The 26,421-nt window shown below is 32.9% G+C and overlaps 1 protein-coding gene across 1 annotated transcript in view; it reads left to right on the forward strand.

Moving 5' to 3' along the window:
* The first annotated feature begins 12,467 nt into the window (after positions 1-12,467).
* The window catches only part of LOC143250344 (transcription initiation factor TFIID subunit 4B-like), a 36,779-nt gene continuing 22,825 nt past the window's right edge, over positions 12,468-26,421 (forward strand). Inside the window, exons 1-7 of the mRNA XM_076500792.1 lie at positions 12,468-14,301; positions 16,592-16,753; positions 18,669-18,746; positions 19,204-19,290; positions 19,785-19,877; positions 20,970-21,089; positions 22,285-22,374. Of these exons, the coding sequence (XP_076356907.1) occupies positions 12,691-14,301; positions 16,592-16,753; positions 18,669-18,746; positions 19,204-19,290; positions 19,785-19,877; positions 20,970-21,089; positions 22,285-22,374 (2,241 nt within the window). The 5' untranslated portion in view covers positions 12,468-12,690. The remainder of the gene's footprint in view (positions 14,302-16,591; positions 16,754-18,668; positions 18,747-19,203; positions 19,291-19,784; positions 19,878-20,969; positions 21,090-22,284; positions 22,375-26,421) is intronic.

Consider the following 26,421-nt stretch of genomic DNA (forward strand, 5'->3'; position numbering starts at 1 on the left):
AGTACGTTTAAATGAATATATTTTAGTAGCTTTCTTAAACGTTCTATTGTTTTGTATCTTAAATTTATCATAAAAGGTTAAGTTAGTCATATAACCATCCAACTTTTGATCTTTAGTCTGGCTTCAAGACTACTTGTTCAAAATTTGTTACATTTGAGAATGAACACTGATTGTAACTGACCAAAGTAGTAATAAAATATGATGATCTTTGAACAAGTGAGAAAGGTAATATTTCACATGCTAACGTAACATTGTTTCAAATCTATGTTAAAATGTCTGGTAATAAATCCTGTGTTTCTTTCCAAGTAATGTTACAAAAATGAAAAATATAAAAATATAAATATTAATATGAGCATAATGTACAAATGTTGTATTTAGAAGCGTTGATAGATGCTTAAAAAGTACTTTAAATGTATACTTAGAATGTATACTTTAAATGATACTTAGAAAACACGATCAGCTGTACTACCTGTCTTATTCAGTATTGACAAAAACGAAACACCAGATGTGACAAAATCATTTCAGGACAAAGAATTGTAAATCGTATATAAAGTCAATTATTGGATATGCCATAATATTTGTCTTTCTTAAATAATGGATAAATTAAGTGTTGTAGGAAGGAGTTACAAAGTATGGGTGGTAGACAAGCAGATTTTACAATGAGAGATTTAAAGTATAAGGAGCTTCTAAAAACAGTATAAAAATATAATAATATAATTTACAGTTGGTTAATGAGTAAAATATGGAAAAGTGGAAGTGATATCGCACCGCACCACCTCCGGTTCCGACGTCTTTAGACCAATGATTTCCAAACATTTTTCAGCTTAATGACCCCTTTTGATATTTAAAAAGATTGTCGTATTTCACAGACCATATTTCATACTGATAATATTTACCATTATTGATATTTATATTTCATCTGAGTTCTTTACTAGTTTTATTTTTGCACAGTGCTTAATAATAAACAGCGTGCTCATACAACCATTTAGAAAACATTCAAACGGAAAATGGAGAATCTCTTAATTAATCTCCTTCAAAAGGATGCCACAACTCTTACGATAACACATAAATAACACCATATTCAATGGACAACTGAAGCTAGAAGATGTAATGCCTAATACATCAACAGTTTGCACAACTGAAGACAGATACATAAAAACTCAGTTGAAGGGGCATTGCAACTCTTGCCCTTTAAGCTATCAGATAATAAAGTATTAAACTTTGTGATTATCACTTGTTTATTTCATAAGTTAAGAGACTAATTGATTGAAAAACTAGTGACTGAAAGTACGCCAAAACTCTTACGAAATTTTCTGATGCATAACACGTCATCTGAGTTTCGAGAAAATCTCTCTCCTGATCTAGTTAAACGGTGAGAACTCTATAAAACATATCATATCGTCCTCAATAGATTATTTCTAATTAACATGGAGAATGCATAGTGATTATAGATGCAGTAAGAGAGTTGGGTTTCTCTGTTAATTTGTTTAGCTGAATTCTACCAGTTATTGTTTAATTTGTCATACCTGAAAAGAGAAAGACGCTGGATTTTGTGGTTCTTACATGGTATGACGTTACAAGATAGCAGCTACTATTACGTAACTTCTGAAAATAAACTGATAATGTTACTCAAGTAATTTACATGTGATTCAGAGGCAGCTCATAAGCTACTAGAGTATATGACAAATTGTAATGGTGAAGATACATGCATATAGCAAAATATGCTATGTGTGTGTGAAGTCTTCCACATGTGTACGAACATTGCATTCCTTAATGTTGTATAGCACGCGTAATTCCCCGCTGGTATAACAATACGTCTACAGATTCACAACGCTAAAGTCAGGGGTTCGATTCCCCTCGGTGAACTCCGCAGATGACCCCATGTGGTTTTACTATAGGAAAACACAATAATACGTATAGATCAATTGCACACTGAAAACAATAGTACGCAGAAGGGCTTCATCTGAGATATGGGGTTATGACGTTAAATATAATTGTTAATTTGGAAAGTGGTATTTGAAGATGAAATGTATTTTCTTTAATCCTATTGAGAAAATGTTTCAATTTTGACATTGAAATATTCAACAGATAGAAAATTGTCATGGAAGAAGTAATAAATAGTAACAAAGAAATCCATTCTACGTTTTAGAGAAAACATGGTTTTATTTAAAGATTTTTATGAAGAGCGGCATAATATATTTTGATTTGATTGAATTAGAATACTTACGAGTAGGTAAAAATTATCTGTAATAAATAAAATTCACAAACAATGGCTTAGATGTCAAAACAAATGTAAACATTAATGTCCTCAATGATTCAGTTTATGTTGGTAGAATATTTTCAGTCGTGCAGATTGTGGTATCTTTAATAAGCACAAAATTTCTGAATATTTTCTTAATGTTGTTTCACTTAAGTGTAGCAATAGCGAATAAAAATGCAGACCGTGTGTTTACTAGAGGAAGACAGAAAGCAACACTAACATGGTGAACACTTGTATATATGAGAGTACTGTGATATCTTCTCCACGAATTTCACTGTTCCCTGGTCCATTTACATCCAGGTTGTCTCTATTTTCCAGGATGAACTTTATGTTTACTGGCCCGAGTGATAATTTAATTTGAAGTACTTAATATACCACGAGACTAATGTTCCGACTGCTCCTTTATCAGTAAGGAACTCTATCTCTTTCCCTTGTACTGTTGTATGTACCAATACTAGCTTAGCCCTAAGGGATTTGGATAACATCAAAAGTTTTGGTGAAAACTGAACATAAAACCTCCCCAAGTTGGTAGGCCCATGTTAGTTCTGTTGTTTTCCAAGATCTGTAGTAACATTGTTTAACTCCTTCTTGTTAGCTCATCTACGTCTGTTTAGCTGTCTATTAAAACTAATAGTCTTCTATAGTTATTTCTTGGCAAGGTGTGGGTAGTGCACTTACATATTATACACTGCTCCACAGACAAAAGAAGTACTTTTTTCCTCTTTTCATGTACAACATCTGGGTGAAGTCATCATTGATAAAGGCTGCAATATGTAAACCATGGAAGGACAAATATAGCCCTGCTTCTTCTTTGGTTAGGCCTTGGTTGGATTCAGACTTGGTATTACAAGTATTCCTGGTTAAGATGATCTGTTCAAGGTAAAGCCACCGTATTTATCACTGCAGTTACAGGCTTTTTCCTTTTTTGAAACCAGTTTGAAGTTGCCACTTTGGTATTTTAAGGTTGAAACAAATTTTTGACAAATATCAGATAGGCAAACACATAAGTAACAGCATAGTTGCTCAATAAATAAGGGATGTGTTTCGTAGTTGATAACTCGACATAGTTACAATTTGTGTGAGAAATAAACAGAATTGGTCTCATTATAAATATAATACTAAAAATAATTTTTATTTTGACACAAGAGACGTCAACATACCTGCACAAACAAATGAGAAATTGGCTTTACTGAATCAGTAAATAGTTCATTAGCTTCCTGACTCTCAAGATGAATTTCTGTCAAACTAGCCACAAATAAAATCAAGTAGAAGTGACTCAAAAAGTGTGTCTGAATTCAATAGATACACCTTTTCTCTTCCAGTCGCCATCATAACCTTGCGACCTTTGCTTTATCACAGTACTGTAAAACTCAGCTAGCAAAATATATTACTATGCACTTTTTCTCACAATCCAGATGTTATACGCTATTACAGTATCCTATAAGGCAGAATATACATTATCTAATACATAGAACAAAGAAACAAGGCAACTAGAATAATGAAGCTCAATAAATTTATTGACAACGTGTTACCACTATTACACTACAGAAACCAAACAAAGATTTTTTAAACCTCTATTTCGCTAAATTAGGTATAAAATACATGACGTTTGCACACCACATCATCACAGAAACTGCTTCAGTAAGGGTGAAATAATATTTCATTCCTGGATGATTCCTCATCATTTCCCCGTGTAACCCTTACACAAGCATATGAACGAAAATATCATTGCAATCCACTGCAGGGTAAGCCTTACCATGCAAACGGTGTAGGTCATCTTCATAGATGTCCAAGATGTGCTTTGAACTCAGTCTGAGAAACTGGTCAATTCTTCATTGGGTCGAGCCTTTGGTGCAACTCAACAATGACTATCTCATAATACGAAAATTGCATCTTGCTCAAGTGCTCTATGAAGTCTAAGACAACATTACCTAGATTCAAGATCAGGCAATTTACAGCTTGCTCTAGAGAACAGCTATTCCCAGCAGTTAACTGCTTGAAATACTTCAGGAAATGTTTTAAATATTCCTTCGATAAACTCTTAATGTTGGAGAGTAATCTGTTATGATTTTTCATCATCCATGGTAAATGGTGGTTGTGGGCAAAAACTATCCATCACAACCTCTTATCCATTACTTGATTAAAATGTCTTTAATGTTGTGGGTATAGCGTGGTAGGCATGTTTATGGACTTTGACTTTCGTGTGAGTAGTCTATCTCTGCTTCAGAGCAGAAAAGCAATGGAATTGTGTTGCAGCATATCCATCCACAATTGGGACTCTGGGATTCCCAATGGCCTGTAGTTATCTCGGAAGTATAACTCCCGAGCCCAGATAGGCTCACCACTGCCCCATTATTCACTTTCATCGTTTGGTGTCTGTTCTTGTTGGTAACTATCGTTCATAAAATACATTTAAAGTCTTTTCTCAGTATTTTTGGGTGGTTTCAGGCAACATTAGTGTTGGTTTGCTCTGGTTGGAAAATGTCTGATAATCCTATATAGACTGCTCTACCTCGTCTCATATTCTCCAAATACCACAAAACCAGGTCGATTCTCACTCATTAGGGTTTCCCTTACACGGAGATAATTCATTGGGGGGGGGTGCATAAACGGTCATTATGGATGCACCAAATATTGTAATAGCTGTTTTCTTCTGACTCATCAGCTGCAACAGGATAGAAGCCATGGACCTATGCAGCATTGGAAAAAGTTCAGTATCCAGGAGAGAACTTCTTTTGAACTAGATAACACTCTCAGTCGTCCATCTCTCTCCAGTGACAGACTTTTCTATTGCTATAAGTTCTTTGGGTTGTGGAAAACGTCATTTTACTAATAAAGCAATAAAACGAAATACATAACTTAGTAGAAAACAGAAAACACTTCACTAAGTCAACCTGGCCACGACAGCAAAATGTTTTCATTCCTGTCTACTCTGTGGTATAATGCGATTAACATGGTAATCCTGAGAGCAATAGGATAGGAATTAACAGCAGAAGATTCGACAAAATATCTACTGCAAATAAATTCTGAGTTCTGTGGCTTTGACTGAGTTCACGAGAATGGAATAGAGCTGATCTAGACATAATGTAAAATACGTAATGAACTATTTTTTAGGAAATAAAGATGGCGCTTGTTCAGCTACCATATTATTAATTCTAATGGATTTTAAGTTGCCTATATTTTTCATTGTGTACTAAATCTAACATCCTCTATCCAGGTGTTACTCCAAGAAAGTGACAAAGAAACAAAAATAGCTAGAATGAAACCAACTTAACGATTTAAGATTTTACAACCATGTGTTATGTGAATTGTTTGTTTTGGAATTTCGCACAAAGCTACTCGAGGGCTATCTGTGCTAGCCGTCCCTAATTTAGCAGTGTAAGACTAGAGGGAAGGCAGCTAGTCATCACCACCCACCGCCAACTCTTGGGCTACTCTTTTACCAACGAAAAGTGGGATTGACCGTCACATTATAACGCCCCCACAGCTGGGAGGGCGAGCATGTTTGGCGCGACCCTCAGATTACGAAGCGCACGCCTTAACGCGCTAGGCCATGCCAGGCCCTGTGTTATGTGAAAACTAAACATATCAGAACAAATGATTCCAAGTAATAACACATTAATTCATTGTATTATTATGTACACTCTTGTGCTGAAGTACCTCTTTCCATCCAGCTGGCTGTTACCTTGGACACAAAATCTCCTACTACAGAGTAAATGCATATAATAGAGTCCCAGTTCCAGGGGTGAAAAAAATCAATAACTGAAATAAATGTTCAGTTACCAGTCAAGTGAAATGTTGATAAATTGATACAGTGGTTGGCGTAAAGCAGAAGAGCACTACATATCTAGTGGAGGACCACTCCTAGCCCTTACAATTTTCATACCTTGCTTTTGCTCTAATATACAGGATGTTCGGAAAGTCACTGTGCAGTTTTGAAAGCAGCGATAACAGCATTCATTCAGTCTATTTCAAGCCAGCAACTGATAGCGGTGTTTAGAAACAAAATAAGAAGGATCCAAGCCTGTATTGATGCCAACAGGGATCACTTTCAACATTGTTTATAATTGTCATTCATATTTACCTCCTTTATTCTATATTGAAACATGTCTGTTAATAAATATATAAGTGCACAATGACTTTCCGAACACCCTGTACAACCCTCCTCTCGACTATATGGATAAATGTTCTGTATATTATTTTTCCATACAAATGAAGTACCAAAATTAGGTAAAATCATGTTTTGAGTTTACACTTCTAACTTCCATGCGATCTCTGATGACTTTCTTGTAGAAAGATTAATGGTTGTATCAGTGGATCCAGTCTCTTTTCAAGATGTTTTCCTTTCATCTTTAAGTGAAGCAGCTCTGGCTGGCGAATTTCAAACTTCATCCCCATCTCTAATCTTGTAGCCATTGAAATACCAAGTGATTTGATTCAGTGACAACTGAGTAAGACTTGAAATTTTAAATAACATATTCTGTTCATGGCATTAAAAAATGATCTTAATAACATGTTCTGTGATATTCAAAGGTAGAACTTGAACGAAAATAAAAGGTATCAAACCGTAATAACAGAAGATGGGCAATATTTTTAATACAGTGTGAATAAGTTTGATTCAATGAGACAAAAGGATAACACAAATATTCAATTAGCTTTTACCTAGAGAAATATAAAGTCATTGTGACCTCGTGGTGAAACAAACATTATTACAGAATAAAGAAATATTGACATTTAACTTGCTAGTATTGGCTATTTTATGGAATATGAAAAAAAAAGAAGAAAATCACCTGACGAACACGAACAAATTTTATAGTATCTAGCTTTGTTTGAAGTTATAAATTATAAATTCTGTTTTAGCTCTCAGAATGCCAAAGTGACTTACGTCATTAGGTAAGTCTTATTAAGAAGAAAGTAATATCAATCTTTGGCCTTTTATCTCCTTATATAATCAACCTGTTCAGAAGACCTGCTTCAAAAATTACATATCTAGTCAGCCAGGTGTTAAAATAGACATTTATTTTCTTGGTCTAACTTTCAACTGTATCTTATACATCTTAAGGGCATTATTTGTGCAGTTCAAGACTTATGCATTTGTATTAAAATAAAATAAAAACACTTTGAAATGTAAAAAAAAAAAGTTTCAAAAATAGTATGAATGAAAATATGTTAATATTCTAGGTTATAGTGGACTTCTATTATGATACCTGCACAACATTACGTCCTGCAATAATTATGCATAAGTAATCAAGTTGACAGTTAATCTGTATTAAATGTCGATAAACAATCATTACTCATTAGTAATATCTCCAATTCATTTTGGAAAGTAATGCTGTCTACCATCCTTATAATAAACTTTTCAAAAACTTTTGAGTACAACCGTCGTCCTTTCAAAGAGAGAATCTCTATCACACCTTAAAGAAGTAGACAGACACTGAAATAAATAAAACGATGACCTCGAAGTGTTTATTTGTGTAATTCTTGAAAAATGTTATTATGGATGAGGTAAATCCACGACTTTTCGGATCTTCTGAATCAAAGCATCTTAACTCTTTATAAATTTTATGTGTATTAATAGGTATTAACACTTTTATTGATCAGCAGAGAACAACAATAAAAGTGTTAATATCCATACCAGCTAGCTGTTCTGTTTGTTTTGAAATTTCGCACAAAGCTACTCGAGGGCTATCTGTGCTAGCCGTCCCTAATTTAGCAGTGTAAGACTAGAGGGAAGGCAGCTAGTCATCACCACCCACCGCCAACTCTTGGGCTACTCTTTTACCAACGAATAGTGGGATTGACCGCACATTATAACGCCCCCACGGCTGGGAGGGCGAGCATGTTTGGCGCGACTCGGGCGCGAACCCGCGACCCTCAGATTACGAAGCGCACGCCTTAACGCGCTAGGCCATGCCAGGCCCCCTAGCTGTTCTGGGATACATTTTTATTTCAAATGGGTTTCTCGTCATCAAGAGATTTTATGTTTATTTTCAAGGGTTAGTAACAGATAATTTAGTTATATCATTTTCTACTATTAACCTTTTACAAACTACAAATACAATCTCATTTTCCAAATTCTAACCCTGATTTTTAAAATTCCGATCGTCTCTTAAACACTCCACTGTTTCAGCCTTCACCACTCCAGTATGTTAACAAGCATGTTAATTTTACATTTCGACTGAATAACGACTATTAAGCACATGAAATAACATGAATTAAAATGTAGAGCAACAGAATATAAGCATGGTTAGGCCCGGCATGGCCAAGCGTGTTAAGGCGTGCGACTCGTAATCTGAGAGTTGCGGGTTCGCATCCCCGTCGCGCCAAACATGCTCGCCCTTTCAGCAGTTGGGCGTTATAACGTTACGGTCAATTCCACTATTCGTTGGTAAAAGAGTATCCCAAGAGTTGGCGGTGGGTGGTGATGACTAGCTGCCTTTCCTCTAGTCTTACACTGCTAAATTAGGGACGGCTAGCACAGATAGCCCTCGAGTAGCTTTGTGCAAAATTCAAAAACAAACAAACAAATCTTTCTCTCTGAAGGTTATAATACTTGTGTATTATATATAAATAACTCTTTCTCTCTGTAGGTTATAATACCTGTGTATGTATGTATACATTAAACCTTGCTACCTGCCAATATATATTTGTTTGTTTTTTGAATTTTGCGCAAAGCAACATGAGCGTTATCTACGCTAGCCGTCCCTAATTTAGCAGTGTGAGACGAGAGGGAAGGCAGCTAGTTATCACCACCCACCGCCAACTCTTAGCCTACTCTTTTATTAACGAATAGGGAGTTTGACCGTCACATTATAACGCCTCCACGGCTGAAAGGCGAGCATGTTTGATGTGACGGGGATCCGAACCCACGACCCTCAGATTACAAATCGAGTGCCTTAACCACCTATGTTGGGCTCCCCAACATAATTTATTAGGGACCTCACATAATAAATCCGGTACTGTATACATTACCATGAAATACTATGGTATTCCTAGGTAAAATCGATTTTCCCTAAGAATGACAAGACTGTTGTACTTAATAATGGGAGATTCGTCAAGATATTTGCTCCTGGCACATATGGAGAATGTTTGAAAGGTGGGTTCTAATTTGCAAGATGAAAAGGAAACACATGTGCAAAGCACAATCAGCATGCAAAATCAGCTGGTGCTGCAAGAGATCCTAAGATTCCCACAGAAAATTTGTAAAAAAATGGGTCTATGATATGAAATTTTGAGGAAATTTTGATGAAATAAAACAATTACCTGGTTGTTCAGATAAAATCCACAACACCAAATAAAAAATCAAGAAATCATTATTCTGTTGTAACACTGCATGGGGAACTAAATGTAACTTATCACAAACGTATTATGGTATAGTATTGTACTATCTACTAGCAAAGTGGTAATTAATGTAAAATTATATTGTTAATGTAAACAACGCTATACAACAATAGTATATTGGCTAATTCAATCATTAGCTATCACATACGTACATGTATACACTATTGAAATAACATGTTAGCATGCTTCATACACGTACATGTATACACTATTGAAAAAACATGTTAGCATGCTCCATTCTTTTGAGGTGCTTTTCCACACACAATTTTCCCACAGTTTTAATGTTGATAGCACTGTTATAATGACTGTGTATTAAAGCTAGAGCACTCAGTCTTTCTTAGGTAATTATTCAACCGACAGAGAGCAAATGGTGAACATGAACCTAGTGGCAGTGTTTTTTTGTTTATCACAAAAACATGGGTTTTAGACGTGTACTAAGAAATAATACTGTATTTTGTGACTAACTAAACCCTTAAGATATTAAGAAAGATTAAAGAGAAGTGTATAGTTAATTGGAACAATCTTTATTTAAAGCAAACACAGTTAAAATGAAATTTTAAATGTCACAATAGACAGTTGCCTCTACTGGTTAGGAAACTAATTTGATAATCCTCAAATCGTGTTCCAGATTTAATAAATCCCACACTGACTACTAAAATAGCTAATGCAAGACTTACCAAGAGCTAATAATGTTTCACAAAGGTCAGTAAAAACGATATCCTCCTAACTTCACATTCTATGAATGATCTTGCAGTTATCTTACAGGATGGCAAAAGGTGCTGCGTTAGATAGATGACACAGAACAATAAGTAGTTAGAGCAAAAGGAACTTGAAGATCTTCTTGGCCAACATGTTAGCTGGAAACTGCATGGTGTGATTATATGTAACACTATACTATTTTACTATCAGCTATTTCAGTGTTACTATACAGAATTTACTGGAGGCATTTGTGCGGAAAAATAGATATATATATATTTTTAAATTCAAAATATGTGAGATTTATTTAATTGTGCCATGGCGAAGACAAAAAGTGTGATCACACTTTTCTTTGAAGTTAAAAATATAACTTCCGATAGTGATAAATTATGACCTTGAATGACAAGTCGTATAATTTAAAATATGTAAAGTTATTCAAAACATGAGGGTAGTGGTAGTAAGTTCTTCACTATAGTGATATTTTATTGTACACTTGTATCGGAACGTTGTGGATGAAAATAATCTTTTTAATCTCTTAACCAACTAAACATTCACTTTGGGCAACCAAGGTAGTTGTCTAACAGTAAAATAAAATAAAACGTGATTAAGGATGGACTGGTTCAGTTACGTAATTCTAAACAAATGTATTTACTCAATTGTAAAATTAAATCAAATATGATTTAAAATGGGCTGATTCAGTAATTATTTTAATCATTTATTATCTATTCCCATTCATTTCACCTTTCATATTTGCTACAAGCATTCTGAACTACCTAGGTTTACCTGTACGTTGGTTGTTCATCCTTTATTTTAGTTTATTACTGGACAACTACCTTTCCATTATTGGTACCAGACGGCCTGGTTTAGGTGTTTAACCCATAATCTCCTGAACCAGGTCTTCTAATAATTTAAAATGTGTTCATTTGTTGTTGCATACGTATTTGTGTATAATTGGAAAGAAGAAGGGTGGATTTTATTTATTTGTTTTTGATTTCGCGCAAAGCAACATGAAGGCTATCTGCTCTAACCGTCCCTAATTTAGCAGTGTTAGATTAGAGGGAAGGCTAGTCATCACAACCCACTGCCAACTCTTGGGATACTCTTTTACCAACGAATAGCGGGATAGACCGTACCATAATAACGCCCTCACGGTTTAAACGGCGAGCATGTTTGGTATGACGGGGATTCGAACCCGCGATCCTCAGATTACGAGTAGATCGCCTTAACCACTTAGCTATGCCGGGCAGAACAAGGGTGGAGGAAGTAATTTTTGATTGATCAGGCAATTCAGAACAGAGAGCAAAGCATACCACAATTTTTTTTTTTTTAAATCGGGGCTCTGATATTGGGCTATGTACTATTTTTACTATAATTTATTGAAATCACTTCTTTATGATTCACAAACATAGATGCTCACTGGCATTTACACTCACCATAGCTATAAGCAAGCACAAGCATGGTCACTTGCAGATTACACGTGTATTTACTATGCATCGTTATACTGATTCATATGTACTACTATACTACAGTGAGTCTACCTATTTACCTAGAAACAATTTTTGAAGTGCAAAATAAAAGTTTTAAAGGTCATACAGTCATTGTTACAAAATATTGGTCCGGTTGTTGCCCAATCTGCCATACTTGCTCTGGTACACATGACCAAATTCAATACTATTTCAACGTTATATACTGCTCGTGGCTATATACTTTTTTTTTTTTTTTTACATGTTTTTGTCTTCCCGCCTTTGGATTACATTTCAAAATATTATTACATCACTGCTTGAAGGTTACTCACAACTTTCACACACTTACACGTTTGTTTATTCGTTGTTAAGCGCAAAGTTACACAGTAGAGTACGTGTAGTGTGTTTATATTTGTGAGAAAGAATCGATGAATGTAACATTTTTATCCTCTATAACAAACATTGAGCAACACACAAACACATACACATTCACACCCTATTACGTAAATACATGTGTATTTTATATTAACTTGAAATTCACCTAATTATGTTAGTCATTATATTTTATGTCACACATATATATATTTCAAAAATTATTTTTAAAAATTATTAAATATTTTTGAAATAAACACGTAAAGCACAGCTACAAAATAGGTTTGCTGTCTGTCACGTCCGAATCCTGCTACGTGTCTACCTCTCCTTCCTGCTCAGTTCTAGTATGGTACTGGTGTGTAGGAAGAAAGTGGTTCTGGTTGTCTGCTACCACCAAATAAGATGTATACCAATGAAACCGAAAAAGATGAATTTGCTCGAAAGATCCAAATTTGTGAAGACCAAAGTTTAAACCGTTGATTAACGAAATTCTTGAGCGACTGTCTTTTGTTAAACAAAACACATATCAATGTAAACACCATTAATGTCAACGTTAAAATGGAGTTGAAGTGGGTCGTGCCCACTGCGAGCGACATGACCCATCGTATCACGCATGCGCAGCTCAGCAGTTGTGTTTCTACCACGAAAATGGAGTCAGCAAAGACGTTGGATGATATGCTGCTCTTAGAGGTCGATGAATCGGCCGTGACTGCTCTCGTAGGATCGCTTGAATCTCAGTTGTCCTCTTCTAGTGTTCAGAATCCTGGTCGAGATACTTTTGTAAGCCCGATAATCAACAACGATATTAATAACACGCATAACAGTGCTAGCGTAAGGGTTCAACAACGACTACAGAATGGTGAAAAAGCCAGCACCGGTAGGCCTATCACAGAGTCGACAGGCTCCGACATTGGCTCAAGTCTGACGTTAGCAACTTATCAGCAAACTCATAATCAACATAGTCTTGAAAATGAAAGAACAAGGACAGACTCAAGAACTGTTAACAATTCTGCAGATGTTAACGATACAAATATAGCACACCATTCTTCGATTGCAGTCAGAGCAATTAATTCTCCCGCACCTGGTGCATCCTCTAACTCTGTAATGGTAACCCTAACTGGTGCTTTAGGCCTACCAGCAAGTGGATATATTAGTCAGTTGCAGATTCCGAGGCCTAACGCAAACGTTAGATCTAACGTTACATCTCCGCAAGAAACAGTGTGTCTTTCTGGTGGAAGAATTAATGTGAATGTTAGACCTGCTGGTTCAGGACCTACTGTTGCTCTTAGACCTGTTTCTGCAGGGCCAGGGACAATACGTCCCATCGCACTATCAAACAATAGCATGAAAACAGTATATTCACTTCATCAGGTTGGAGCAGAGTATAATTCAGCTATAAGTAATAGTACAAATGGTGTTAATACTAGTTGTGTCAGACCTGCTATTCAACCTTTAGCCAAACCAGGAACACCTGTTCCAAATGGAAATGTAGGTATGTCTGGAACAAATGTTGGTTTAAGCTTAAATGGAAATGTCATTGTGAGTCATTCTGGCCAGCCAGTGATGCCTGTTATTACTGGAACTACTGTTTTAGGTAATTCTTCGTCAAATAGTAATGTGACAGCTAGTTCTAGTAGTGCTGGGGCAGTTTTTAACTTGGCCAACCTTCCAGTTAGTTTAGCTTCACAACAGCCTCATGTTATTATTCGTAGTGTGTCACAAGGAACCCCAACAACTATTTCTCAACAGAATACTTCAGAAGCTAAAGCAAATTTAAGTGGTATTATCGTAAATGAACAACAAGATCAAAAACAGTTGAAAGATGGTTCTTTGCAAAAGCAGATGAGTGGAAATGCGCATGTTCAGAACCTGACAAGCAGTGTCCTCCACATAAATAATTCTCTTGGTGTGCCTGTACAAACTGTTTCAAAGACTATATCATTACAGTCACAACAACCTGTTACCATTGTTAATCAGTCAGTTACCAATCCTACAGTTCTTCCTGGAGTTCATCTAGCCAGTGTGACTCCTGCCCGCCCAAGTACTGGGACTGCGAGTCAAAAAACTCTGGCTCCTAGAGTAGTTCTCAGTAACCCTGTTCGTCTTGCACCGTCACCACAAATGATTACTGCACGACCTAGTGGACAGGGAATCCAAGTAGGTGGTCAGGTAATGTAACTTTGTAAGTGTGTATATTTGGGGGTAAGGGTACACTAAACTGCTTAAAACTCAAGAGTTAATTTAATGAAACAAATAGTGAGTGAATCTTATATTTCAGTTGGATTACTGATATATTTAGAAAAAATGGAGTCTGGGCATTTGTGACTTTAATAAACAATATAGTTGGGTTCTCATTTCTCATATTAGGAGAGATTGAGGATTTATTTAAACATTTACTTACAAAATTAAGAAATGAAAACTTGTGTTAAAAGTTTGTTTATTAGGTTTAGATGTTAGGTTTATTCGTATATAATTCTCATGAAGTAGGTTAACTGAATTTTGAATGATCAAAGAAACCCACTTATGACATGCACTTTGAAAAGCAAACAACCTGCAGTCAGGTTCACAAAGAAAGAGGTAACTAAGATGAAGTTTGAAACTTGTAACTTATAAATAATAATGATGTATTATCATAAAAGCAATATTTTAGTTTTGAATGGAAAGTTGGAATGCACTCACCTGCAAAGGCTAAGATGAAGAAACTTGTATTATAAATAATAATGATAAATCATAAAAGCAATATTTTAGTAATTGAAAGTTGGAACACTCAAAAGCAATAGTGTTTGAAATCATTTATTTAAATTAATTGATTGTTGGAATAATTGGGAATACCAATTTTGATTAGTTAATATGTTTGTGATATTAGTCTATTTAATTGTACTTTTAATTAATAAATTATTTTATGTGACATTAATTGATGTAGCTACTGCTCATAGGTAGTTGTCAAACTCTAATTATGTTTAGTCTTGAATTTTTTATTTTAAAAAGGACATCGAGTTATTGGGAAGTGTTCAGATGAGGGCATCTAGGATGGTACCTGCAATGAAATGGTTGTCATGTGAGAACAAGTTAAAATATATGAAATCTTTTATTCTCTTGTAAAAAGAAATGTTAGAGGGGAACTGAATGAGTTGTTTAAGATTAAGGGAATTGATAGTGTCATTCCATCATCTTTTTTATTCAAGAATTGTAAGACAAGGGGACACAAATTTTAGTAGTGTTGGAGCCATCTTCAGTTAAGAAAATTTTATATTTTAGTAGTAAGGTGACCCCCAGTTGCACATTGATAAGAAGGCTTATAAAGCTAAAAATCAGATTTTGTTATGTTTGGATGGATACATTGAGAAATATTGTGTAAATGGTTATAGGCAATTGTTGACCTGTTATTGTAATAAATATAGGAAAATTAATTTAATTGTGCTTGGTTTATAAATGTAACAAAATGCTTCATATAAGTATCCTATAGAAGTTTGAGTCCACATAAATTCTATATCTGTGTTAGAATATTTGAACACTGAAAATCTTTTAATTTGTTGCAAATAAAACTGATGATAAATAACAGTCATAAATTATAAGAAAGGCAATTGATATCTGAAGGTATAATTTAAAACATTGTCAGTTTAATGTTCATTCCCTTTGACTAAATGGAGAAAAGTGTAAAAAATTGTGAAAAAAATGTTGAAAAAATGAATAAACTTTAAGATTTTGATTTAAAAAAAACATGCATTGATGTAGTGTTGTATTACTTTATTAAGAATATATAATATTTCATGCAATGTTTTGCAAAAGAACTTCAAATATTTTTGTACCATATTTTAGGATGTCTCAAAATGTTGAAACTGTGTGAGGGCAGTATAAAAGATGCTTAAAAATGAATAACTTAAAAAAATGGTTTTCAGAAATAGCTCTGAGTCATAAAGCCAATTGGAGTTCTGACTGTATTAAGTGCTGAATATGTTAGATACAGTTTTGTTGCATGGAACAGATGATTTAATTTACTGTTTAAAGGTATTGTGACACAAGACCTAACCTGGAAACTTTGGCTCAATATTTATTGTGCATTGTGAGTATTTTCTATATCTCAATAAATGTATGTGGTCCATGAAACAGGAATGTGTCTTGTTTTGTTTGAGAACGTTGTAACAAAGGAACCAGAGTTTCAGTGAAATAATTACTATTCCCACACAAGTAGGAGAGTGTATGATATAAATAACACATTGTAATGACAGATGGATTTTGTAATTAACTTCTAAATACGTTTTACCAGTTCACATGTAGTTTATAGGTTGGCAAGATATAGTTAAATATGATTCAAGTGCATAAATAAGACAAATGTTTAGTTATGTACAAATAGAGAAGCAATATTTTTCAAAACAATTTATTATGGTATTATTGTATCATATTGGTGGTTGCATATATACTAAAATTCATATTTATGTTTTGAATTCTACATCTGTAGAACACCATAACACTTCAACCAGGAACCTTCATGAGAGGGACGTTGTTAGTAAAGACAGAAAATGGTCAATTCCAAGTAGTTAATCTTGCACCAGGTCCTGTTCCAAATTCAGCTGTCACCTCGGCAACAAAAACACCTTCTTATCGACTCCAGAATGTACAGGTATGTTCTATAAGTAATTCTGAATTGTCTAGGAGTTAAGAAGTGATCACTGGTTATTTTCTTTCTTTAAAGCCATTCATTAATGTTCATAATGTTGGTGCCTTTTGAACTGTAAAAAACTTACATGAAACTTGAATTTAATTTATTTGTACGATTAGACACTGCTAATCCTTTCTTTATTGCATATCTGTGATAATAAAATTGTCTGCGTGGTATTATTTTGTTTAGATTTGATTAAAAAAAATGGCTAATTTCTTGCTTTGTGGACCTTAAACCCCTTAATTCTGCTTCCTGAAGGTCAATAGAAAAGTTTAACTTTTTTCTAATTCTCACTTACTGAATCAACAGTATGTGGAAGTTTTCTGACAAATACTGTTGAGAAAAAGAACAAAGTGGTAATAAAAATATGCCAAAATTGGTCAGAAGTTTGGGAAAATGGACACAGTGGTTGGTTTAGCTGAGTTTTTTACATCTCTTGTCATTAGTTAGAAAGCCAGATAGTTATGAGGTGTTGTCTACTTTTTGTATGTTGTTATTCTGTTTGTTTGTGCATTATTTAATTAAATAAAAATTTTTTAGCACAATAGTAGTATTAGTATTGACAGTAAACTATCATTGACATTAGACAGAAAAAAAAGTTGAGGTAGGCATTTCTTGTTTATCATGTATATTTTTTATTTATTAACATAAAAGTAACTAAAATGTAAAAATTAGATACTTTTTAGTTTAGATGAGGTCAAATAAATAATAATAACAATTGTTTCTTGAGGTAGGCTCATGAGTAGCTTTTGCATTATGTAATTTGGCAGGGTAGTGTGGCCAACATATTTGCCAAGTGAGTTACAAACTTTATGGTGGGAGTATTAGTTAGACATAGACAGAAGGGTAATAAGGTAATAGAAGTTATATGTAACAGATGTATGCTATTAGGAGTTTAGTCATTTAAAATAAACATTTGTAGTTCACAATTTGTAGTCATTTTAGAAAGAACAAAAAGGGGTAATTTAGATTTCAATTTTTTTTATGATTGTGAGGTCAGTTAAATTGACCAACTTTGATTACACTTAAAATAACAGTTAAAATATAAAGGCTTACTGAAAAGAAATATTTGAACTTTATATAGGAGGTTTTAGAGATTAAAAAAATCTCAAATTTCATTTTTATAGGTAAAAAAGTATTTTTAATCTTGATATGAAAATCATTTTGCATTCAGATTAATTAACATTTTGATTTCATATTATTTATAGAGAAGATTTTGTTCAAAATACTTCATTAAAACCTTTTGATATTTTATCTACAAATGACTCAGTGATTACTGAAAGCTTGTGAAATTTTGTGAGGATACATAAAACCATATTGGAAGTTATAGTATGGAAACTGTAAAATCAGTTTGGATTCACGAGTTTGGCTGATTTAACTGATCTCATAATGAAAGAGTTAAAACTGTTCAATCTTTTATATATATGTACTTTTTATACAGTCAAAAGTTTTAAGTTGTAAAACATAGCAACTTTTTCAAGACTTTGAATTAGAAAGTGCATATAAATAAGTTACTGTGTATGCTAACACTTTATTCAGAGTAAAATATCATAAACCAGACTACATCTAAAATCTTTTTATGAAGAAACTAATATTTGTAGATGACATGCATGAGTGTAATTTATTTCTATTCAGACAGGAGCAACATTACCTCATATACAGCCGGAGAAACACCATATACCCAACATTTACTTATTATGTACTTTTATCTAGTTTTATGTACCCAAGAAATAAGGATAGTTTTTATCAAAAATGTTTTGTTTTGTTTTTCATTTAGTAACATTGTGATTAGAGTAAATCATGTTTAGTCCAATGATGTACTAGTGATAAACAAGTTTAGACAGATCTTATTTTAAGTGATGGCTTATCCAAACAGCCTGGGACTCAGATAGTAAGGACATTAACACCTCAAGATATTACAGCAGCAATTCCTGTTGCTTCCCAGGTGTCACATTAAAACAAGTAAGTTATTACAGTTATCTTTTTACCCTTTAATCATGAATGGTTGCTTTGGTCTTGTAGCTAAGTCCAGTACTGATGTAGCTTTGAAAGAATTAATATGAAACATATTATTTTTAAATAACACAATCTATACCAAAACAAGTTGAGAACTGTATTTTTGAGCAGTATTAGCTTTCTTCAGCTTAGATGTGTGTTTGATGTTTCTACTTGGTACATTATGTCTTTATTTTGTTAAAATATCAGCTGTGTGTAAATAGAACTGTAGAAAAATAATATATTTCTCTTGAATGTTATTTTGTGTGTGTGTGTGTGAACTGTTTTGGCCCTAGGTTAGCCCTTGAGGAAACACTTCATAATGTGTGCCTTGCTGTTACATTAATTTCTTCACATGTAGTGTTTTTTTATTACTCTCATTTACTAAACAGAAATGTTTTTTCTAAACCATACAGACCTCAACAGTTCCAGTCACTAAAACAGTGTTGCAATATTCTACAGCAACCTCTAATGTCAGTTGTTTACCCCAACACACCACACCTGTGAGTACTTGATATTTCTGATTGATCATAGTATTGGCAGGTGATGTGTCAATGATGCCAGAATTCATAACTTAATTGTTTATCAGTTGATATTTTGTTTCAGTGAACTGTTTTGTGACCATGTTTTAGGAATAAAAGATTTACAGTATTTTAATTGTAAACTTTTAGTCTACTTTTCTTTTTAGTTTTATTAGATTGGTTTGCAATTGTTTTTGTTTTAGAAATGTAGTATTTGTGATGGATAAGATTTGATTTAATTGTCTTTACTGTCTGTGGATATGAAATTGCAACTGGTAGTAATGAAGATATATTATCATTTAGCAACCTGTAAAGTTTAGCTGATTAAAATTATACTAATTTGATTAATTTTTTGAGGTGTAAGGATATTTACAGAGCCATTTTGTACTACAGATGCTGAGGAGAAATAATTGGTGATTAACCCTTCCTGTATACATGAATCTTTTGAACTGTGTACTTGATTTCTTCTTAATTAGATGGTGGTCAGCACTTCAGTTTCAACAATTACTCAACCACTGACTGTTCAAACATCCAACATAAGTACACAAGCAGCATCAACCACTTCTCAGGTAATTATTTATCCAGTAATATATTGAACTAATTTAGTGGTAAGTTATTATAAACAATATAAAAATACTTATACTGTAAAAATACCTCGCATTTTGGCTTTCATTCTGATCTTGTCATACTTTTTAATTGTTTATCAACTCTTGTACATTTGTAGCCATGGATCAGTGGCTCTGAGGTTTTTTTTTAATTACACCTACAAACTTTTAGTTCAGTTTCATCATCACTTGACCAATTTGAGATGTGGTTACAGATTTTGACTCAGGAGATCAAACTCCGTGGATTGACATACTTGATGACATCCAAGATCTCGTAGATTAATAATTTATTCTAATCCTGCCTAAAAGGATTTCAGTTTGATGGTAGACCAGTAGAGATCTTCATGAGTAATAAAAGTATGTTGTTCATATGTGCACCCTCACTTAGTATTACTTGCACACAACAATATAGTTAATGAAAAGGGAGCATAGATTAATATACTATAATCCTGTCTAAATGAATTTCAAGTGTTGCTGCTATTGAGGATTCTCTCTTGTTTAAAACTTTGAATTAGTTACTTCTTGAATAGATTAAAAAAGCAAGAACTTGGAATATGTCTTAAGTAACAAAGCTTAAGTATTACACCATGTAATTTTGTTACTTAAGTAACAAAGCTTAAGTATTACATCATGTAATTTTGTTACCTAGTCTGTGAATAACTCTTAACTACTTTTTCTGTTAATAAGTTGGTAAGTTCAGTGTATGTTATGTTTTATTATGAAGCTCCACTCACTTGATACCATTTTAGTTGTTGTTTTTTACTCTGTGCTTGCACATTTATTTATGTATTATAAGTATTATCTATGTTACTTCTCATAAAATTCACATTAATTCATGGTTCAAGAACATTAACTGTTATTACAGAAGATGCTGATTTATTTTGTTCCATAGAGGTTTTCCTAATACATTTTATAGATAAAATTTCAAAAAAATTCAGAAAAGTATCAGATTATGTAATTACAGGATAACTTTTAAAACATTTTAGATTTTAACAGTGTGTAAAATGTAGTTGTTAACTGATCTGTATCATTTATATATACCATTATGTTTTTCAGATGTCTCCAAGCACAGCGAAGAAGAAATGTAAAAACTTCCTATCTACTTTAATTCAATTAGCTAAGGACCAACCAGAACATGTGGCAACTAATGTTAAGAATTTAATTCAGGGCTTAATTGTGAGTTCACTGATTTTATTGTTTCTCAATAATATCTTATTTTCCAGTCTTATGCATCCTGCATTATACTGATATCTCTTTGTGGTTTAAACTTTTCACGTGTTGTTTTTTTCAATAGATTTTTTGTTGTAACTCACTGATTTATCCATTTTTGGTAATAGTAAAATAATAAGAGAATAGATTTGTTGAAATTGCTCTTTTTTTAATATATATACAGTAAATCACCTAACAAGGCTTGTTATAGAACTGGTGATACTCTCTGTAAGATTGGTGGTTCAGATGCAGGTCATCATATTATTAGTAGCATTATCTGTAAAGTTGGTGCTTCAAGCAAGGTATCTTACATTCATACCACTCTTTAGAATTGGTGGTTCAAACCAGACCCTTCTTGTATTTTGTATTTTGTCTTTACAGTTATTGGGAGCAGCTTAGTTGATTGGCTTTGTGCTTTGGACTCATAGCTGGATGATTTTGAGTTCAGGTCAGCTTGCATCATGCTGTTGTAACCTAAAACAAGATACTGTACTCCAGTTGTTTTTTTTTTCCTATTCCGTTGCATGATATGTACCTTCTGTGTGACCGTTCTTAACCACTTGTGCCAATTACTCTGGAGTTCAGTACCATATCTTGTATACCATATTGGCATGGGAGAATTTGACATTGACTTGACCTTTAGAGTTAGTGGCTCAGCAAGGTTCTTTAGATTATTATCAGTGGTGTCCGTACAGTTGGCAACTTAAAGCCTTTTTGTACAGTTGGGTGTTATTGAGAGGCCCATCATATCACTGGCAGCAGTATCTTTGTTGGTGCCAACACTGGAATAGCTATTTCAAACATTGGTAGCACTTCCTGTTTACTTACTAGTAGGACATGAAATCGTAGATGAAGTTTTAAGGTTCAGTGCTTTAAAAAACTTTTCAGAACTCTTGAACACCTCTTGCATGTTTATTAGTGTTGTTCTATTTAGTCTTGAAAAAGTATAATGTATGTATATTATCCAGAATGTTTTCTGTAGATAAAATTATGAAGAAATGTATTATAGATTTAGGTTCAAGTCAGTTTTAATAATTTTCAAATTTTCTGTTTGTTAAAAATACTCAATACTAAATTTGAAGGATAGAAATAATGGACTAGAAAGAAGAAAGGAGTGACTAGTTTCTGTGTGTAAATCCATATTTTGTTGCTTCAACAACAGAATGGACAAGTACAACCAGAAGACTTTACACAACAGCTTCAGACAGAGCTTAATTCATCACCACAGCCTTGTTTAGTTCCATTTCTTAAGGTAAGAAATTATAATTCTGTTGCTAAAATAACATATTAAAAGAACTATTCAATTGACCCTGTGTTAAGAGAGTTGGACAAACTGAGTCAAACAGCACATGGCTAAATGTCAGGATGTTGTCTTTCAGAAGAAACTTTCTCATAATGAAAAGTAATAGTTTTCCATTCATTTGTATACAAAGCTAATTTCAAAAGTAGCAGATAACTCACCATCAGGAAACCATGCTTTGAGATTAATGTTATTGAATTTATTTATTTATAGCTTTGGTCTTAATGTTTTTTGCTTATATTTTTAATAATTTTTCAAATAAAAAGTCTCTTCAATAAGCAGCCTTTCTGATACACACTTTGAGTTCATTGTGATAATAAGGTCATGATAATTTGTTTCTGTGATGTTGCTAACATAATATAAAACCTATCTTCTTTCTGTATATCTGAAGTTTACTAGCTATCATATATAAATTGTCAGCCATTTTGAAATATGCATATGTAAAGTGTGTTATGTCAGAAATATACACCTGTAATTTTTCTATTTCTATATTTAATGTTCTTATTTTACTTTTTACTCTCTCTCTCGTTTTCTCTGTATTTGTGTGTTATTGCTGACCCGTTTTGTACAGTTGTTACTGTGTGCTTATATAAAACTCATTTGATTTTGGTGAATTTCGTGTTCTGCTAAAACCAGTTAATGACATTTTGGTTCTGGAATTGTTCTCCCATAAGCCTGGTCAAATATTGTCCTTTCTGAAAATATGAAGTCTTATCAATAGAGTATTTATGTATATGTGTTATCCTGTTACCATAACATGTAAACAGACTAATATTTTTAACATGAGTTAGAGGAATACACTTATAAAAAGGTTTAACTTTGAGCTGCTAACTTTCAGAAATAAAACCATTATGGAATAAGCTAATTTTTGATCCATTAGTTGAAACCACAGGCTAAAGCCTGTCATGTCTTTGTAATGATAAATTCACTTCTATATGATGAATACACTAGAATGAGTTGCAGTTACTTGTAGAAAAAACACAAGTGTAGAAGACAATGTTGCAAATATATCATAAGTCATGCTCTACACTATAACTTTTCCTACGATGGGTAATTCTTACTCTTTCTAGTGTACTCATGATTAATATTTTGCCTAAAAAACTTATCAAAGAATATTTACTTTTTCATGTGAGTATGTGAATATTAGAAACAGTGAATAGATGAAAACAAGAGATGATAGAATTCTAGATTATTTAAGGAGCCCAGTCATGCAGAACACTGATTTAACCAAATTATCTCATAAAATTAATCCATTCTTACTGTACATATTAGAAACATGAGTTAATTTATCATTGATCTAACCTAATTAGTTCCAGACAGTTGTCTTTTTTTTATTATAAATACTTCAAAGGTGAGCTAGAGTAATTAGTTAAATTTAATAGTTTGATATTTCTGCTAAAAACTTATCTTACGTAACTGTATTTTCTATAGCCATAGTAGGTGTAGCTAATTAAAAGTGTGTAGTATGTGCTACAGGGTGTTTGGAAAGTCACTGTGCACTTATATTTATTAACAAGCATGTTTCAATATAGAATACAGGAGGTAAATATGAATGACAATTATAAACAATGTTAAAAGTGACCCCTGTTGGCATCAATACAGGCTTGGATCCTTATTATTTTGTTTCTAAATACCACTATCAGTTGCTCGCTTGAAATAGACTGAATAAAATATGATTACAAAACTGCACAGTGACTTTCTGAACACCCTGTAGAATGTCTTCATTTGTATTATTATTTGGTATGAATATACTTCAAGAAAAATAACTGAAAGGTAAAGTTTTATTGTACATTTATAGTAATAATATGTAATTATAATTATAATCTTTTTACAACAAAGGTTATTTTGTTTTTCTATTTTTTTCATTTAAATTATATTAAAAAAATCTTATCAGTAACTCCTGTGATAATCTTTCCAGGAGTTGTTAATCCTGTGAGTCAGTTGTACGCGACAGTGCATTTGGTGTTTGTGTTGATAATTGGACAACATTACATGTTCTATACAAGACAAAATAATGCTTAATTAAATTTTGTATGTGTGAAAAGACATTATATTAGAAAATGAGAACTTTAATATAAAATTCAGTGATCCATAATACATCTAAGAAGTTTCAGTAAATTATATCTAATAACGTGTTTGTAAACCACAAAGCATTCAGCAATTTCAATAAAACAATTTTTTGTCTTTCCAATAACCTTCCCCCTTCCCAACACAGAGACATGTCTGCAGATTCACACTGCTTGAAAATGGGTTTTTATCTTGGAAAGTCAAAACGTTGTTCTCTGCTTATGAATAAAAGATTTAATACTCATACTAACTGTTCTGAGATACATTTTTTTATTTCAAGTGGGTTTCTAGTTATCAAGAACCTGTATTTCTTGTTGAGGTGTTTATAATAAACTATTGTTTTGAATAATGTGGTATATCCCTAGCCTGTAACGCAACAACGGTACATTAATCTAATAACTATTTTCAAAGTTAGATGTTTTGTGTATGCAATAAAGCTATATTACAAACATTGCAACTTGTGGAAAAGGAGTGTTATTTGTATTAAAACAGCTAATTAGTTCCCAACTTATGTTTCTCTCTCAAAGATGTTAAGTTTATCAGCATCTTTTGTAATATTTGAAAGAAAACTTCCAAGATCATTATATTTTTTTAAATAGTTTTATTTAAATTTGACTGTAATCTGTATGCTTTTAAAAATTTTTCATGCAAAAAACATATAGAAAGTTTTTTTGTGAAGAGTAATTTTGATGATTTTCTAATTTAAAAAAAAGTGATAACATTAACACCCAAGACACATTGAGTTTAAATTTTCAATTTTTTTTCAAAACAGGATATAATACATTTAGATAGTATATTTGTGTTTCAAAAGATATACAAATCTAGTTCTGGATTCAGACTTTGTTTTCAGTAAAAGGAATAGCTTGAAAACTAAACTAAACTACTTGATGTATGACCAGATGGATAAAACATTAACCATTCCTCTTCTGAAGCACTGCCCATTTTCAGACTCATTATTATTTTGGGTAAAGTTTCACAAGTGTTCACATTAGAAAACATCCAATAATTTGTTGTTTATTATAACTTTTTAGAATAAATGTAGAAAAAATTGATTTATATTAATTGCTGTATACAATATTAATACTAAACAGTCACTACAATGAAACAGTCAAAATGAATGACTATTAAAAACAGCACATTTAAACCTCTGTTTAATGATAGTTTATTACAAACAAAAACATGCCCAAACAGTAACTGAAAATGCTGCATTAGTCAAAAATATCCCCAAGTTACAGGTGTAAGAAACATATCAGAAGAATTTGAGAAAATAAACTTTTTAGTGATTTCTTTTTCATTGATATGAAAAAAGGTTAAATACTGACATATCACACCAAACATACAAAGATGACTGGTCAGAGATGATTCAACTACTTTATCTTCTCTAGATTCATAGGGTTAGTAATTACAACTTATACGAGCTCTGATTTTAGTCAGAGGTCACATTAGGTTTTTAAAAAAATGCATACTTTAAATGTATGATTGAGGCAGATTTTTACCCTTATTAGATATAGGAATAGCTCTTAAATTTTTTATCTGTTATTTGGCTTGCAATTTCAATAAGTTTCATGCTATATTACCTGATTTTTTTAGGGATATTTCCCATTTGTATAGATTCTACTGTTATATCCACCACTTTTTGAATTGATGACAGACAGACACTCTTGATTCTTCTCTGAATTGTTGGCATCACATCTGAAACTCATTTCATACTTTTTGAGAGATCTGTTATGTTTGGGAAATGTGTTAACATCCAAAACTTTGTGTAGCAATAATAAGACACAAAAAATGTGTACACAGTGTGAACAGTTGTAATGTATTTGTAATTTTTTGTGCATGTGTGGATTTTGCATTAAATGACCACTATGTTACGAAGTGTTGCATCATAGATAGAATCTTTATTTTGCTTTCTGAGTATGGTTCTGTTACCAAACA

This window comes from Tachypleus tridentatus, chromosome 5 (assembly GCF_004210375.1).
Source record: "Tachypleus tridentatus isolate NWPU-2018 chromosome 5, ASM421037v1, whole genome shotgun sequence".
NCBI lineage: Eukaryota > Metazoa > Arthropoda > Merostomata > Xiphosura > Limulidae > Tachypleus > Tachypleus tridentatus.